At 36.1% G+C, this 19,228-nt stretch overlaps 1 protein-coding gene and 1 long non-coding RNA gene across 19 annotated transcripts in view; one reads left to right on the top strand and one right to left on the bottom strand.

The window, feature by feature from the left end:
• LOC124213307 (uncharacterized) overlaps positions 1-19,228 on the bottom strand; it is a 72,973-nt gene that overhangs the window by 1,335 nt on the left and 52,410 nt on the right. Inside the window, exon 3 of the long non-coding RNA XR_006881862.2 lies at positions 2,549-2,744. This is a non-coding gene — a long non-coding RNA (uncharacterized lncRNA). The remainder of the gene's footprint in view (positions 1-2,548; positions 2,745-19,228) is intronic.
• mmd (disintegrin and metalloproteinase domain-containing protein mind-meld) overlaps positions 6,422-19,228 on the top strand; it is a 46,028-nt gene continuing 33,221 nt past the window's right edge. For 4 of the 18 annotated variants that reach the window (XM_046614468.2, XM_046614463.2, XM_046614472.2 and 1 more), the window contains exons 1-2: positions 6,430-6,858; positions 6,919-7,933. In XM_046614468.2, coding sequence (XP_046470424.1) covers positions 7,849-7,933 — 85 coding nt within the window. In that variant the 5' untranslated portion in view covers positions 6,430-6,858; positions 6,919-7,848. Of the gene's footprint in view, positions 6,859-6,894; positions 7,934-19,228 lie in introns of those variants that run through there. The other 14 variants (XM_046614466.2, XM_046614467.2, XM_069133809.1 and 11 more) reach the window with 12 other exon arrangements.

Genomic DNA, 19,228 nt, shown 5'->3' with positions numbered 1-19,228 from the left:
ATATGTACAATATATGCGTATGTATATATATATATGTACAATAATCTATCGCTTGAATTCACTTTAGACAAATACGGGAGATTTGCATAGATTATAATATGTACATGCATAAAGTCAATTCTCCAGACTGTAGCCGTATAAAACAATTTGCAATGCAAATCATGCATATATTCAGTTTTTCTCAGACTTGGAAGTCTGGTTTATCTATACCATTGAAGAAATTGATGAACACGTATTATTTTGTTCGTTTTTTTTTTTTCGTCTCTCAAAGAATCTCAGTAGTCATTGACTAGAAATCAAAGTCACACCTATAACGTTACAGTAATAAACGGAAATATATCGTAAAATTTTTGTTACTTTTTTCATGCCGTTTACGTATATAACACCTGTAATAGTCGTGGAATAGTTCGAGCTTTTGAAAGAAAAGAGAAGAAAAATGACAAATTCAAAACTAGTATCATTATAAACTGCCCGATCCTGTGTTTTCCCGTATTTGTCAAAGTTTACTCATTAACACCGGTCTCGTTTTTTTAAAAATCGATCGTGTTCACTCGATTTCAGACTTATAAACGTATTCATTCGCATACGAGTCAACCGATAATTACGATTAGCAATTTTAAATATCGTCTTACATCCCCCTCCCGCCCCAAGCCAAATTCATTTGCTAAACTAAATCCTATAACACGCATACCTGTATAACATCAGCGTAGAACAATCACTCGTTGTATTATTTATCAGCGAATATATGATATGTGATATATATATACATATATATTATATGTATACCTATATTACAACGTAAAGAAACTGCCAATGAATTAAAAAGTTAAGTTTTATATAAAGTCGCTGCGTTTAGGGTGTTAGGAGAAGGAAACGACGTGTGTAATCATCTCTGACATCCGGCATCGCGATTAGGTAAAAATTGACGTATACAGATATAAATTTTCCTATGTTCGTTGCTACCAGAGCAGTTTCCCGGGTTATAACTTTAGGTATTATTATACAACCCAGAACTTTACCGCAATGCAGCGCAATTTATACAATACATCTCTGCTGTTGATAATTATTATCATTTGAACAAGCGCACGAGATGAGTTTTGACGTATTTCAAACTCCGTTAGGTGTGTTTAATTAATCCGTTATAAACTGAAACACTTTAATATATTGATTACAAAAATACTCCGATGATAACGAGTTTGAATCTAAGGAAATTCGTATGGATATTCCTTTTCTTTTTTTTTTTTGAAATATACAATACGACATCTAATCCTATGATTTGAAATATTTTTTTCAATGTGAAATAACCCCATTGATCAGCATGTCGCATCTTCTATATCGGTACATAGACGATGCCAGTGTTCAATTTCAACTCCAGACAGAATTAGTTACAGTGTTGGGTATATACGCATATGTATACATGTATATACAACTATGTATACATAAATATACCTATATAAATAGATAGACACAAACGTTGGACAAATCTGTAGATTTACGTCTGTCCCAAGTGATCGTCCGTTTTTAGCTCTGACAAGGTCGTTTTGTATCAATGATTATACAAACCAGACGTAGGTGTAAGTATTATGTATGCGTGTACGCACAATGCGTGTACATGTATATCACATACAATGGTTACCCACCACTAACGGGTGTTTTTCAGAGTCTCAGGGAGGCAAAAAACTGTCTGGACTTGCTACGTCGATGGAAGATGGTAAAGTTTTTTTTCCTTCACTCCGTAGCTGCAGTTACTATATATATATAATATATATATTTTTTTTTTATATATATATATATGAGAAGAAAAGTAAAAAAAGTTTGAATCACCGCCGATAAGAAATAGTTTATTATAAGACATCCGAGAATTAGGGAATATAACATTCTGAGTAAATTTGATCATTGTTTTTTTTTTTTTTTCGAACCAGCCGCCAGACACAAGATAATTGTTATTTATTTCTTTCTTCGGGTGTTTTTGAACGTCGTTAAATTGCTTGTTTACGTAAAGAAGAGTTTGTTTTCTTTTTCATTCGATGTAGAAATTCGTTTACATTGACATTAAAGTTGGGGACGTAAACGAGGATGTAAAAAAAAAAAAAAAAAAAACTCGACGAAAAATCTTTTACGGAGGGATTTCGAGAATGATTTTTATTCACCGTTTACACAGGCGAACGAGGCGAATTTTTCCTTCCAATAGACGAGATGTGCAAAGTTTAATCGTGTTTAGGGGAATGAGGGATGTTCTTAAATAAATAGACTTACGTTTGCGCCTTCTCTCGCGATCAGTCATTCGTAACTGTATTTTCTTTTTTTTTCTCATCTCGTTTCATCCGTTTTTTGAGGTCGTTAGATGGTCTGTTCGGTTTATTTTTTTTTTTTATGTCTCGTTTGTTTTTTTCATCATTTTTTTTTTTAATAATATTATCATCCACAAATGCGAAAATCTCCGACCGAATACAGACGCTTCCAGGTATAATAATATGACGTGGTACATAGTGTTCGGGCTGTTATTTTTCATCCCCGTATCACGCTTGCTGTTTTTCAACTTTCATACCTGTAAGAATTTGCAGCAGCTCCATGGGGGAAATATTATCTAGTAATATTTCACCCCGTGATCGCGTGACTGTACTTTGGTACGTATCAATCTCTTCCCTTCTTATTCAAGACGAAGGACGAGGAGGAGGAGGTGGAAGAATGCTGGATGGCTCGATACGAGGCTCACGGAATTTCAGCTGTCTTGTGTGAAATTTCTGCAAAACAAGAAAATAAAAAAAAAAATAAAAATTTCATAAAAGAAAGATGAAATTTTTTTTTACAGTCGGATGATTGTCGTTGCCGATATTTTCTAAGGTTCAACAAAACTTCACTGCAAATAATGCAAAACTTTTACACATACGACATAAGATTCGTGTATTTATAGGTATGTATATGTACAATTATAGATTGCAGTTTGGTGTTTTTTTCCTTCTCCCAAACAGTAAACAAAACGATCCCGGAATTAAGACTGAGTTCCAATTTGGCAAGATACACATGGATGCGAAATGAAGGCAAAGCTATCCCCCCTCAAGACTTTCCCCCTCTCCCCTTGCCAGTGGATTCTATATAATTTATCCCGCAGAGATGATCTTAACCTCCTCGCCTCTTATGATTCCCAATCACTGGGGCAAAGTGATTCGAACTAAACTGGTCGGATCGTTATTGCAGGGAAGAACGAAGAAGAAGAAATGAACCCCTTGGGTCAACTTTTATAACAAAATAGTATTCCATGGTTTTTGGACTCGCTGATTGCGAAACTGAAATCAGATTTTCAAAATTCAAGATGGTGGATCCAATATGGTTAACGAAAATTTCATATTTCATCGCATATGGTAAAAGACTCTGTGCAGGGGATTTCGGGGTCACTGATTGGATTCGCCGTACCGAATTTTCAAAATCTGAAATCTGACCCAAAAAACCGTGGACAGGGTTTTTTCTCCGGATTTGATCGAATTTGAAATTTTTATCCGCCATATTGGATCCGCCATCTTGAAATTTTCAAACCCGGCTTCAGATTCGTAATCAGTAACCCTAAAAATTTATAATTTATGTAAAACATGTATAAGTGTAGAGGGGTAACTTTCTCGGAAATGAATTACTTCTTTCAATTTTCACGATTTTTCTCAATCAATTTGTTTCTAGCAATAATAACTTACATCATATCGCAATAATTAGTCTCGATTATTGAAAACCTCTTAGTATACTATCAGAAATGTAAAAAAAAAACCGCAAAGAAATATGTTGAAAAGTTCTGTAACTACATACAAAAAATGGATATAAAATAGGTCAAAGGGTTAAACTTATCGCTTCGTCTTATTACGCGATAAGAATTAAGCTTAGCAGTAGTTGAAAACCGTCTTACAAATTAATTCGCCTTTTTTTATTTAGCCGCTGAATCTCACAAATGGTTTTTGCAATTAGCCTCGCTTAATCGTTTTTTCTATTTGTTCGTACGCGAGTTAGGACATTTTTTTTTTTTTATCGTCAAGGCGATGCTTTCTTCTCCGGCAGCCGCGGCTTTCTGTACAAAGAAATCTATTTTTAATTCAAGTATATCATGCCTATAGACATATCCATACGTATATACCGTATATACGTATTATGTATACATAAAAAATGGTGTAATGAATTGCCCCGCCGCTACGTAAGAGCAGCTCTCGCGGCATTGAAGATCGTCGGACCTCGTTAGCCAAATCCTTTGGCCGTGGTTTTACGTCGAACCACTTCTTTCGTATTATAATAGGTACGTATATCATACGTCATGTATATTTCCCCTCATCGTGCACATTGAATTCGTGCTCGTGCATCTGTAGTAGGAGTTTCTCTATGTATTGACTATTATTATACCTATATCCGATCCTCCCCACGACCGCTGCATAGTGCAATGGACAAATGCGCTCGGACTATGCAATATCGAATCAGATCGCGATCAGGATCAAGAGGATGGATATGCGTCAGTCCATTCAATTCCGAGCTATGCGTACCGGAAGCCATTCGGTATAGCCATCAACTCGTCCAGCGTATGTAACATATGTATGCATACCTGCAATATAGATATATTGTATAACAAAATGGGATTGAGGTATGAGAAGAGATTCTAAGAGGAAAGCAGCTTATACAGTTTTATACATATTTTCGTCACGGACCTGAAGGCATATATATTCAAATTTCGAACGAAATAGAGATAGAGAGGGCAAAAAATACCGCATATAGATGATTGCATATCGCCGCGGGTTCTAGGAACATCTATATGGGGTATTCCATGTCAAATCAACGGGTCATCATTCTGATGTCGATGCAATGATGTCAAATCCACGATGCTTGATTCGAAAAAAATACGTTTTCTTCGTTTTACTATTGAAAGTAAAGAAAATCCAATCTTATCAGAACGGAGTTTCTTTTCATTTAATTTTTTTTACTGCAAGTAACGATCATTAAAAATAAATTAATTTTACAATCATGGCGAAAAGATGTGTTTTTGAGTGCCTGATTCTACGGAAAAGTTTCATCGATTTTAAAAATTTCCATTATCAAGTCAAGGATTTGTCAGGTCGCCCCACTTTTACAAAATGGGTGAATATTTCGGAAAAATTAGAGGTATCAGTTTTGACCAAAACAAACCAAAAAATCCATTGGATATCAGAATTCCAGGTGGTCAGGTCGATGACCTGTTGGATTGACGTGGAATGTCCCATATACCTATACGTATATACATTTATAACCTACATATACATATTCTTATTTTCTAGCATCGTGGGAGTAAGAAAATATGGTTTTCAAAGGCATGCGATGCAAGAACTGCACGCTTGGAAAACCTTTGCCGCTTATCAATTCAAAGAGCGAAGAGCCTTCTTACCGGCGGTCGGTAAGCCGTACAGCAGGATATTATAGATCCTATTCTAGACGCGATATTGAAGTAACCGAGATCCGAAACCAGTCAGTCAGTCAGTCAGTCCTTTGAGATACCTGACTCGTATTTAGTGGAATACATCATCCCTTGATCGCGTACCGCATTTCGCGGTTGGTATAATCCTCTCTGGTATTTCGGCTGGTCCATCCCATGGTTAACCACATAACGTGTAATGTGCATTCCGGACCTGATCGTCAAAGCTATACAGATGCAATAACTGACAAGAGAGATAAATATACTCGATTATATACCGAATAGCACCATCATCTCTTGAAGGCACCATAAAAATCGAGATACTCGAGCATACAGGATATACGATTAGTAATTCGAATTTGGCGTGTCTCATAGGAAGAATGAAATATAAGGCTCATTTTATGATACGTACAACGAGCAAATCAGGGACGCGAGAATGATGATCAATGCGTATGTCGGTACCCTTCCTTTGGCCCCTTTCCTTTCTCTGCCCTTTGAAATTGGAGTCGCTTATACACAAATAGGTTCAATAATAACAATAATTCGTCGTAAGCGAAACAACCAAAAGCATATACATCTCGGTGTATCGCGGGATGTATAAAGTCCCCATAACCGCATAAATACCGTATAACTATAAAATATCAAAGAAATTGACAAGCCTCTGTCTCAATTTCCCCCAGCGTTTGTTGGATTTCGAATCCCCCCTTCCAGGCCGCGTTTTCCCGCCAAAACCACGCGCATCTCGCCTTCCCGAACGCGCAGACTCGAATATATGTCTCCGGCTGGTCGCGTTCCATCCGCACCCTTTGGCGAAATCCAGACCCGGTGTTGAGCGGCGCGCGCGGTGCCGTTTCGGGGCGTGCTATTTCCCTCGAAAGGTCAAAAAGCAAAGCAAACAGGAAAAAAACAACAACAAAAAAAAAACCCAAACTCCCCTACCCCCCCCAAAAAAAAAAATAAAAAAAAACGTAACGCGGTTTTCGTAAAATCCTCATCGTTGTGCCGGTGATTTTTTTGCTTTGTTTCGTTTTTTTTTCAAGTTTTATTCGTTCGTAATGACAACGATCGTCAGTGAATCGCAGTGCAACGAAAAATATACCGCGCAAAATCGTTACGCGAGATAATCGAGCATACACGTAGAGGAAAAGAGGAGGGGGGCGCGCGAAAGGGTGACTTTCGAAAGAAGGAGCGATCCGCCGAGCTGAGCTCGTAGTGCCAGTTTTCGCCGCGGTATTTGGGCAGGTGGCGCTGCGGCCTTTTCATCTCTCGCATATACTTGCGCGTGCACACAGATACCTATACCTATAGAGACCCGAGATCTGGTAGCTACGAAGCCCTGTGGCAGCGTTGCTTTGCGCGCAGGGAGTTTTGCTGCCTGGACGTAGGGTGGCGGCGTTTATTGATTTGACAGGGTTGACGGGAAATGGCGCAGGAATCGATAAGAGGTGGGTCCAGGCGTGGATGATGGAGGGGGTAGAGGGGCTGAAAATATTTTCATACTCCAGACTTCCAGCGGAGGAAGAAGATGGCAGCCAAAGCGTGATTTTATCGAATATAACCCCCGGCTGCCGGCGCACATTATATAAAACCCGCGACAGTTTTCCTCATCCTTTGCTCTGCATCCTAACTCGAAAAGTGTGATTCGTGGAATAGTTTTCTTTGCTCTTTTTTTCTCATCTATCAATTCTTCGTTACACATAATTCTTCTTATTCTTGTTATCATTCTTATTCTTCATCTCTGATCTCGCGCTGTTTGTTATACGTTTGTAAAATCCGTTATATACAATATATATATACCATATACATATTTATACATACATAAATATAAATACGCGTATTAACACGCAAAACCGCATCGTATGCATCTTTTTATAAATATGTATATACATATATGTATATATTGTGATAAATAAATACGACGTTAACGTAACTATACAATCGCGTTACGCGTACGTTTTAATTGTTGTAAGTCAAGACCGCGGAAGATTTTTACCGGCGTTAAAACATATTATACGTATGTATTTATTATACATGTAAACCGTAAAACCGAAAGTTAAAAGTAATAATAAAAAAGACTGTCGCAGCAAGAAGATGACGACGACGGTAATGAAATAAAGTTCGCGATTTTCGCAACTCGCGTTGTTGGAGTAAATAAATTATACGCGTATAAAAGTCCATCGATAAATATTATACAATATACACGTAATAAATAACAGATAATTATTGTATCGTAAATACGTCTACTCCACCCTGCTGCAGGACATTTATACATGGCGTACGCGGTTTGTAACAAATCCGCGATATTAAACAATCAAATCTCAAGTAGGTACCAATGATTATACCTAACATGAAAAGGATCATCGACTGCAGCATCATTATAGTGTTTCACGAGCGTAATGTAAAATGGAATTAAACAATGTTGTTAAGACGTAAACATGTTTTGGGTATATTGTGGACTCTTTGTTCTCGTGATTGCTGTACCTGGATTTACTAGCAGCGCCGACAGCACGTCGAAGCGAGGTAAATCGTCGTATATGTAATACAATAACCGCATGTTTTAATTACCATCGGAATTACGATTATTATTATGATCTCTGTACTTTCCGCTCCACCCTTTCTCAAGTCCCTTATCAACCAAATAATTCAATTCATACTTGCACGGGTGGTAAAAAAAAAAATATCCCGTTAGGTCCGCTACGGTTTTTCGGTTTGATTTAACCATTTTTTAATATACTATATTAAGTAAGAAAAGAAAAGTAAAAACTAGAGATTGAACGTTGATGTGACAGCATAAATTTTGCAATTGAAAAAATTTCTGTCATGTTCACTAACAGAAATGTAATAAGTAATACAAATATGAAGTGGACGGGATGGGATATTACATTTATTGTTAGTTAAATTTTTCTAACAGCGATGTCATCGTCATATTTAGCTACTTGTTCCTTCTCGTTCTTCTCTTCAATTTTCATACATTACGACGTCCTTGTTAATACGAGAAGTTGGACAAATCTTACTAACAATAAATTACTCGATCAAAATATTAATATTAATAGTTGTCAAAATCATTTTTTTTAACCCAAACCAATTCATTTTACAATTAGTCAAGTGCATTTAGGTACGTTAATAAAAAATGCGTTTCTCTGTTTCGCTGAAGCAATTATTTTCTACGCCAACTTTTCGTGATAACGGAAGAGAAAAATTTTCGACTCAGGATCAGTTACTTCACGCATAAAAATAGTCTTGCTTGAATGTTACGTCGTAAAGTATACTGAATGTATATTTATGGAATTTTCATTCATGTTTCAATATTAATAATGAAATATTATATGATTGAATTTTGTAAGTCACTTTAAATCCCCAATAACCGAAATTAATTTAAAACACACTATATGTAATTAGCATCATGATTTTAATTACTTTTGTTACATTATAAGAATAACTTTGTTACTTTGTGTAATTTTCGATTCCCGCAATTATTGAAAAATTTTCCTATTGTTCAATCGTTGTGCGTATAAAATGTTTGCAGTTTCTCCAGGGAGAGAATAAAAATGAAAATTTTACTAAAAACTTCCTGCAAAAAAGAGAGACGCATCAGCTTTTTTTTTTACATAACATCCACTACGTAAAATGAATAATTTACTCTAGAAACATTAAAAACTAGTATGTGCGGGGTAAAATCAGTTACATTTGTAGTCATAAATACAGTCGTCATGATTTTATTTTTTTTTTTTATCAACAACCTCTTTTCCTAAAGGTTCGAGTAAAATCTGCTTTTCTCCTCTCTTCGTGTTCGCGATAGATAGTATAATGGGTGGATATGATGTACAAAGTATGCACGCAGGGGTTACCGAATTATTTATACATATATATATATGTATAATTTACCCCCTACAGACGGTTATATTTATCACGGTATATTCGTAATATATGACAAACGAAACATTCGGCCAAGAGCAAATTAGGTTAGAGGTTGATGGACGCGGGGTGGAGGATCGGAAACCCGGGAGTTTGTCTCGAGCGAATTGAGCTGCGAGCCCCGGTGAATCTCTACGTATAACCTACATACATACCACGTATATATATATATGAACATTATACATATATGTATTGAAGTGGTTCACCAACAAAAAAAAAAAATTATTTTTATTCAGTGCGGACTACTCATGAAATTGTTGTTTACGATGAAAAAAAAAAAACATCCCTACAAATTTGAGGCTGATCGGATAAGATTTATAGTTCCCGCTTTAGAGTTTTCGTTTTTACATCGAAATAACCCGTAGAAAAGGATGCTTGCCTACCTTTGCTCACCGTCGATTTCGCGTGAAAATATATGAACGAAAATGAAAAATATCTTTGTGGTCAACAATAGTTTGGACAAAAAAGCAGGGGGAAAAAAAAATTGACGAATACTTGTATTTTTTCTGAATTTAATACGATTATTTTTGATTTTTCAGTGTTTTCAGTTTCAAGTCGGAACAATTCTCGAAATAATGCAAAATTGAATAAAATATCTGCACATTTCTTTTGTACTAAATATTGTTGCCTGATAAAAGAATGTCTCCTGATATTTTTCAATTTCGTCTGTATATTTATGCGTGAAATCGACGGTGATTTGAAGGTAAGCATTTTTTTTTTACCTTATATTTCAATTGAAAAACGAGAACTGGAATACTGGACCATCTAAATCTTATCCGATCGTGCTCGAATTTGCAGGGAATTTTTTTCTTTTGCACGTATACAGAATTGTACCCGGCATACCGTTGCACTTGAGGAAAACGTTGTTACCTGAAAACGTCGGTATTGGATGGGACAAGTGGGGGGTAAAGAGACTGGGAAAGGATATAAGGGTCGTTAGTGCGAAAGTTAGAGGTAAGGATAAGTATCTCATATGGGGTTTTCAACCGTCTAAGTATCCACTAAAAGGCGACAAATAATGGTTCAACGAGTCATCAGAATGGCGCTAATAGGCAATCATGGTTCAATCTGATTGGCGTTTTCTTTTAAATGTTGAAATTTTGCTACAGCAACGCCATCTTGATTTCATTCTACTTAACGGACACTTTCTACACATAACCTAACCAACACAGACACGTACATACGTAGATAGTCCTCCTTACCTTAACCCAGCGGAGTGACACTAAATGATATAGAATATGACCTTTATTCGAAACAACCTATTGAAAAATATGACCACCTGAATCGAGGTGGGCGATGAAGTAACCAAAGAATATACCAGAACTTTTGATTTTTCCCCCACGTTTGTTGGTAACACAATTTTCTATTGTTTGTTACTATTATAACCAATGCTGCCACTGTCACTGGTCAATTTTCTTTTCAACATTTGGTTTTGTTGCTGCGGTAACGCAACGTCATAAGTTTATCGACAAATTAAGAAAATGGAAGGGGAAACTTTACGTCAACCCGCTGCTTCTAACCTCCATAATCGTTAGGTAGTCGTTATCACGAAGCAATCTGAGGACTGCGCTGTGCAGTTGATGGGAAACAGAAAAATGGCTACATGGGCGGGGGGGATGAAGTCCGAAAAAGGGCGAGCCCAGCGTCGAATCAAATCAAATCAAATCTCTCTGTCTCTCTTTCACTCTGTCTCTCTTTGCAGTACGTCTACAAGTTATACATGGTGAATTCAATGCGAACCCGATCAACTCTGACCCTGACCATTTCTGATTTTGTTTTAAAAATGTTTCCCCAATTATATCCTAACTCCGAAACAGTAGCCTGAATGTTTTAGCAGATATTTTAATCAATTGCACAATTATTTATAAATATTTGAAGTGATTTTGAAAAGGATCTTTTTTTAAAATTCTCAGCAACTGTATTTACACGATGAGTCGAACATTTTTTCATCCTGTTTTCAGCACTTGGCAAGTTTTTTGGACAGGTGAAACATTGTTTGAACGCTCTGAAAATTTACGAAAAATTCACAATATTTCTATTTTTCACTTAGAATATTTTTATATGAGTTCCTTTGTGGAGCGATTTTTGGCAAATTTTTTTGGAAAAATCAACTTCGTAGTCAAAACCGGTCTAGAAATTTTCTCAATAAAAAATACAAGTAAACAGAGAATTGTTTGGGATTTTTCAGACTTTTTAAACAATGTTTTAGTTGATCAAAAAAATTGAGTGTTAAAAATAAAAAAAAAAAAAAAATAAAAAATAGAAAAAAACCGTCCTATTATAACTACTGAAATTTTTGTAAAGATAAAATACAGTTTAGCAGGATTTGTTGGAAATTTTGAAAAAGGTCCTTTTCAACATCACTCTCAATATTTATAAATAATTAACCGGTTGAATAAAAAATCTGAAAATATTCAGGGTACTGTTTCAGAGTTGGGTAAATTGCGTAAAAACATTTTTAACAAAATGAAAAATTTTGCTGCATCGATTGCAATGAAGAATAAGTTACGTGAAACCTGTTAAAAGAAGAAGACTAAATTGAAACGTTAAAATAACGATGCATCGGATATAAAGTAATTTGTTTTTTCAATTTTCGAATGACTCTCAACGAGTCGCATCCTTAGAAAATATGAGTATGTTTTGTTTGTTAATGTTTACCAAATTTCAGACAATCCGAAAGTTGCGAATCAACGACTTTTCCTAAACATTCATTGTTACAGTAACGTTACTAACCTCAAGTCTTGAACCTCAAGTTTGAAGGCTTCTGTAACAATTTTCGACCCTCAATTTAACGATCTAAGACACAATTAGCGGTTTCATGCGATTGTATACAAGATTTAGGTGAACAATGGCCGTGCAATGTAACGCTGGTTGTACAACGTGTCAGGGTGTTTCCTGTTTCTTGACACATGTACAGATGTACGTACAGCATTACGAAAATGGATGAACGGATGAATGGATAGGCGCTATTCACTGTTCACTATTCACCACTTGTGCAGAATTAATGCTTTACTCTGCTCTCTGAGTTTGCAGACTGAAGTTGATACTGTTTGCATTGATCTGTTCGACAATTCGGATCGTTTCTTGTCAACGCTACGACATTTTCTTACAGTGTTTACCGACAGCTTCGAGTCTGAATAGGACAGTAAGAAAACAGAATAAAACAAACTAATTTAGTGAAACTTACTGTTAGTGAATTGTTGTTCAAATATGCTTGAATGAGAAAAGCGTTAAAAGTGATATCAAGTTCAGGTACTTTAGCTAAAACAAAAAAGTCATACAAAGTATGGACATCAAAGTCTGCGCTAATTTCACGGCAGAGTAAGAAGCAAAAACAAAGAAAACAAATACGTTGATAAAGTTCTCGGTAAGATTTTGATTCTATTGACGATGAATGTTGAAATGTTGACGAACGTTGATTGTTGAATGAATGAAATGAGAAAATTAATGTAGCTTTCGGATTAATACACTGTGTTAAGATAGTCTAATGATTACAATCAATTTACCAATTGCTGTGATTTGTCGAATGAAATAATGTTGGCGGTGAAATCATCGGAAGTAAGTTACATATAATATACAATTGTTTGTATTTACATATGTATTACCTTCGAGCTTGATTTTGAAAAATTACGATTGTAATAATACAGAGAACAACAATTACACAATTATACCATACTGCAGGTACGTACAGCATAAAATTTTGTTCAAGTATACGATCCTTTGATCTCGTATACAATATGTGTATATAACATGTCTCCAAAGTGAATGAGAGTTATACGTGGGTTTTCAAATTAATTACTCCTAATCGTCAAGCTTTCCGGCAGCCACGCTTTGAACTTTCGCAGGTAACAACGGACGCAAGAAGAATAAAGTGAACAAGGAAAAAGAAAATTAATTTCGCTATATGACACGTATTACAGCCATTTTTTTTTCTCTTTTTTTTCCGTTTTTTTTTTTTATTCTCGGTACCGCTTAAATACGGTTTAAAGGCCTTTTTGTATTGCATTTTCTTTCTCTCTCTCTTTCTCTCTATTTCTCTCTCTTTTCCTCCGTGAATTGCGCAAACACCGCGGTTTTCGGGGGGGGGGGGGGGGGGGGGGGGGGGGGGTCGAGTTTTTTGACGTCAGAATGCAGATCGTTACGCTGAAGTCGCGAGCCGTGATATTTTATCCTGCGTAATCAGAAGACATGGATCATCACTCCGGTAAAATTAGACTCGTCAGTCTACGGTGTGTTGGGAATTTTGAACAAACAAATTTCCGTGCAAGGATCGATGATGCGATAAGAAGTTAGCCCCCCCCCCCCCCAAATCAAATTGGATGTACAAATAATTCGGTATCGAAGTAGGGATAGAAAAGTAAAAAATTAAAAATGTCAAACATTTCCTAAATCACTTGAATTAAATGTCGACTGAAAAACTTTCGAACCTCCGATCGAAATCAACGATACAAGTGAGATTCGGCAAACAAAAGAGAGAAGAAGAATAAAAAAAGAAAGAAAAAGAAAAAATAATAAGTGGATGACGTAGGTCGAAGAAATGATATTTTCCAACGAGAGCTGTCGTGTAGCTTATTATAGATTAGAGGAAAAGGAAAAGGAAAAGGTATAGGAAAGAAACAAGAAAGAAAAAAATAAAAATAAAATACGACGAGGATATGGTTTGAAGAAGACGCGGACCTGCGGATGGATTAGAGGACGTTTCTGACAAGCGTGGTATTTGTTTTAGAATTCCTACGCTTTACCGATGTTGGAAGTGGCAAAGCGTTTGAAATCTGAAACGAATGCGCGTAAACCTTCTACGTATAAATTGGACAACGCACATGCTGTATGTGACATGAGTATAATAACGTAGAAACGTAGGCGAAACGAATGAAAGAGAAAAAAGAAAAAAGAAACGAGACGGATACGGAGAAGAAGAAAAAACTGGAAAAAAAAGTGAAGGTTTTCGTAATATGTACGCGGGTAAAGATAGCTCTCACATTTTCCTTGCTAGACAATTCTCTCTCTCTCTTTCTCTCTCTGCGCTTTTCTGTTTCTGTTTTTGCTGTATCCTGTATCAATTTTCTGTCATTGTGTACTTTTCCAACATCAATATGAACATAACAAACATCTATCTATCTATCCATTTATCCATTTATCCATCCATCCATCCATTTATTTATTTATCTATCTATCTATCTACCTATCTGTATATCTACTTATATATCTATCTATCTATCTTTCTATCTCTCTTTTTCTTAGTCTCTTTTCCCAACTCGTATCTGCAAGGTTCGTGATGCCTGCAGCAGCAGCAGCAGGGGAAGCACAGGTTTGTCGGTAACTTCGTTGGCCCCGAAAGGTAACTAAATCTCTTTTGGCAATCACCGGAATCTTTCAGCCTGCGTCGTACACCGACGCTTCGAAACTCTGCACCAGCAGCAGCACAAGGAAAACATCGTAAAAACTTCACTCAAACGAAACAGGAGGAGGAGGAGGAGGAGGAGTTTTAAATTTCTTCTTACGCTGTAGCCACGGAAAGTTGAAAATGAAGGATCCAGGAGAATTCGCAGGCATTGATCGCTGACTCGAAAAAGGACGTTTGGCTCTGTTTGGACCTCCCGACAAAAACCGGAAGTGAATTTCTAATTCGCGCTTATAATTGGAACCAATTTTTGGGATAAAAAACTAGACCAATCGTAGCTTTTAGCTGTATAATAAAGTGAAATCGTACTCACGGATTTCTCGAGGACCTAACGAGACACCCGAAGGTTCAAATTTCGCTAATAAAGTCATTTTCACAACTCAAACGTAAAATTAACCAATTTTATTGATCGTTTTAAGATAACCGAACAAAAGATACTATTTCACAATCAATAACGTGCTAGTTGGGAAATGGCGATCAATTTCTCCACTAGTGGGAAAAATATTTAGTCACGAGTGGAGAAATGGATCGCCATTTCCCAACTAGCACGTTATACATTGAGAATTAGCGTTTTCTCATCATTTACAACATGTGAAAAAAAAATCGTCTAATTTTACATTTTCGAAACTTTGTTCATCGGAATTTTCCTTCATCGGAACTTTATTTTTTTCGGAACTTTGCTCTGTCGTAACTTGAATCTCGTAACTTTGAGCCGTCGGTTTTTCGCCGATCCAAAATTTGTTGTTTCTCCAAATTTTGCTCTCCTAACTTCAAGTTTCGCCAAAAAATAATTCGGAATTAGTCGCATTCGGAACGTTTTAAATTCGGAACTTCAGCCCCGCCCCTATATCAGCAACACGATATAGAATTACCAAAACGTTACTTACACGTTCCTGTACAACGATAAGAATCGCCAGTGGTTGAAAATAAAAAATGACCAGCCCACGGCAAACACAGCGCGATGAATAAATCATAGATAGAAATTTGTCCTTTTACCTTATTGTTCTTTATCTCTCCCATTCCCTCGATTTACAAATTTATATACGAACACCGCATTCAACGGTAAATGTAACATATTAGGTACACACGCACGTGCAATCAGCAAACAAGCATATATACCCATAATCTTATACCTATATACCTATCATTTACTCTTGGTTAACCAACGTGACGTGAATGAATGTAGTTATATGTACGTACATATACACCTATATATATATATATATATATATATATACGTATGTACGTATTTATATATTTATGTATACGTCTATGTGTACTGATATAGATAGACCAACGTACGTCGCATGTAAACGGGTCGTTCAATATGCATTCGCTGTTTTACTGCTTCGTGTCACGATCCCGAACGACGTTTATTAATTCATTTCATACATGATTACCAACCAGTCTGCCCTGCCGTGTGGAACTTATTGTTAATCATCTCCTTTCTACCTTCTCCTCCTCCTCCTCATCCCCCCGTCCTCATCTGATGGTCGAATCACCTTTGCGCGTCAATTAATTGACAAATATTAAATTGATTCAAATCGATCGATCAGAATTGTACACATGCAGATAATTTGTACAAAACGTAGGGTAATCAAAGATTTCATTATACTTAAATATACGTGTGAAACGATTGGAATTGACGTGCGGTTGAAAAAAAAAATAAATAAATAAAAAATGGGAATAAAAAAAAGAAAGAGAAGGAATGATATACATACATATATTATATATATTGTATTTATAACCAATAAACTGCACAATAGTATATAATTATTATAGATATTGCGGCGGGAAGTGAAAAGTGGCTGTGGAAAAAAGAAAAGAGTGAAAGAGAAAAATAACAAATTAACCGCCGTTCGAGAAGCATCAGGCGTGTGTGTGTGTGTGTGTGTGTGTGTGTGTGTGTGTGTGTGTGTGTGGGTGAGTGAGTGCAAGTAAGGCGTTTAAAAACGACAACGACGATGGCTGATTATCATCTATCGAGCGCCTCTTTGAGTATTCGAGTGTTGCCAACTCGTGATATATATGTATATGTAATATATTATGTGTATATACATACATAAAAGCAGAGTTGTTTATCCTCTTTTTTCCAACCCCCCTCCCGCGGATCAAGTTTTCTCGGCATTTCTCTACCGGTCGTTAATTACGTTCAAGGGTTTTCAATATCTCTCTTTGGCTCTCTATAATCTACCTCTTTATGAGCTCCTCCTATCGTATACTTATAACGTATACCTTGCAGACTCGTTAATTACAGCGAAGATTAGTTCTTTTTTTTTTTTCTTTTTTTTAATATCACTCCGATAACTTCGTTATACAATATACGTAAATTGGAGAAATTTATTATTGTTTTATATTTATAAGAAAAGTGTTGATTTTTCGTTTACACGACGTAAATTGATATTTTGATTTCAATCTAGGTACGCGAGTAGGAAGAAAATTATTGTTCTTCTTCGTTATTCTTCGTGAATCGAAAAAACTGCGAGAAAGGGTACAAAAAAGAAAAAAAAAGAAAAAAGAAAACGAAAAATCAGAAGACCATGATCTTCCGCATAACGTGAATCGGTAATTTTTTTTGTCGCCGGAATAAAATCTCTTCTTTTAACTTGAACATATTTTTTACAACGGATGCCGCGGTGGAAAATCACAAATTATACTTTTTTTCAAACACGCACCCTGATGTGTAAAATTTATGATTAAAAGCGTACCCTTTGATCACGATGTGTGTATATAAGAGAAAAAATAAAGGCATAACTACCGCGGCGTGAAAAGATGAAGGGAAACGAGAGAAAACACTTTCATGGCACGAACCTAACGATTGTTTCTCAAAAGAGAGAGAGAGAGAGAGAGAGAAATTCTGACGAACTATAAAATAGAAACATGTATTACATATTTTGATTAATTTAATTTGTTGTTAATTTTCTTTACTCTTCTTATAATACTTTTATAGATCCTAAAAGACTTTGATTGTACAGTGTTTCACAATGTTTATCGTATACAAATTTTTGTGAATACTGACATGTTTTATCGTCATTCTTTGTTGGAAACATCCTGGAATAACATCGACCTTCGCTCTGGAAGTCTCCTTATCGTTAGTCTATTGCTAATAAACTTAAACTTCAACACACGCGAACAGAGAGAGAGAGAGAGAGAGAGAAAGAACGAAGCAAAGGAAGAAAAACCGCGATGACAGGGGGTTCAGGGATGTACCTTATATAGGTATATATACATATAAGATATGGGAGAACGTTATATGGTATAAAAATTGGGAAAACGAGACACACTTTTCCCCGGATTAACACCGTGAAGACGGCATTGGGGCTCGGTTTACATTTATAGACGTCTCTACGAATGTTTGTACGTATGTATGTGTGCGTGATGAAGAGCTTGGATAAGCAGAAAAGAAGAAGAACTATATGGGAAAAGTAGAAGAAGAAGAAAAAATGGCAGGGTTTGTTGTGCGAGTTGGAATATTACGACAGCCTAAATCTTTGTGTTATATCTTCCGAAATATACATGTATATATATATATATATGTATGTACATTGTACACATGCCTATAATACCGAATCCTTGATGACTGTGATTTGTCAAGCCGAAAAAGGCGAGGTAAAAAAAAAAAAAAAAGAAAAAGTAAAAAAGGTGAATACTGCAGGAAATGCAAAAAGTTTTGCCGAACGGCGATCAAATTGCGGTGAAGGATTCTGCAGGCAGGCATTTATATATACATATATTATTTACCTAGCAAAACTCGTTGTTTAACTTTTCTATTTCTTGTACGGATTTGTCTTTTCTTTCCCTTTTCCAAAAATTATACGATGATTCTGTTTTTTGGGTACATAGGTAATTGGTGGGAAATTCGTATATTTCACACTTCTTATTTTCGTATTGGAGAGTATTTAATGATATCTTCCGAAATGCACTCTGCAAGGATGATTGAGTGAACTCGAGAATGAGAAAAAGGGAAAAGGCAGTGATAGGGGGGAAGACTGAAGGAGAAAAGTACGTATCAGCTTTTCGCCATCCTTTGAGGAGCTTCTTGAGAAGAGAGAATTACATGTATATGCGAGCTGGAAAAGTTGGTAGTAGAAAATCTCGAGCACAGAAAATATCCCGACGAATTTCACCAAAAAAAGGTCCTCCGGGAAAAAAAGGAAACCGATGTGATGTTGGATTATTTGAGCACATTATTTTCATTATTTCATAAACAAAACTAATTTTTAAACCCAAATAAACGCTAGAAGAGACGGTTCTATTCAATTCCCGCACTAGTGCAGTAACGTGTCATTTTAGCACTCTAACCTCAAAATCGCAACTTCGTGATGATTTCTTGGCTCTCGTAATAAAAATAAGGCTCGAAACTCGTATGGATAAGGTATTTTATGTTCGTTACAAAATTTACTATTTTGCGCACTCATTTTGGTACGCAAAATCGAATTTTCCGCACTCACTTAGGATGATTACATATACATATATGCAAACAGTGCCGCAGAGCTAAC

This window comes from Neodiprion pinetum, chromosome 2, assembly GCF_021155775.2.
Source record: "Neodiprion pinetum isolate iyNeoPine1 chromosome 2, iyNeoPine1.2, whole genome shotgun sequence".
Lineage (NCBI taxonomy): Eukaryota > Metazoa > Arthropoda > Insecta > Hymenoptera > Diprionidae > Neodiprion > Neodiprion pinetum.
This window is presented reverse-complemented; position numbering and strand designations above follow the sequence as displayed.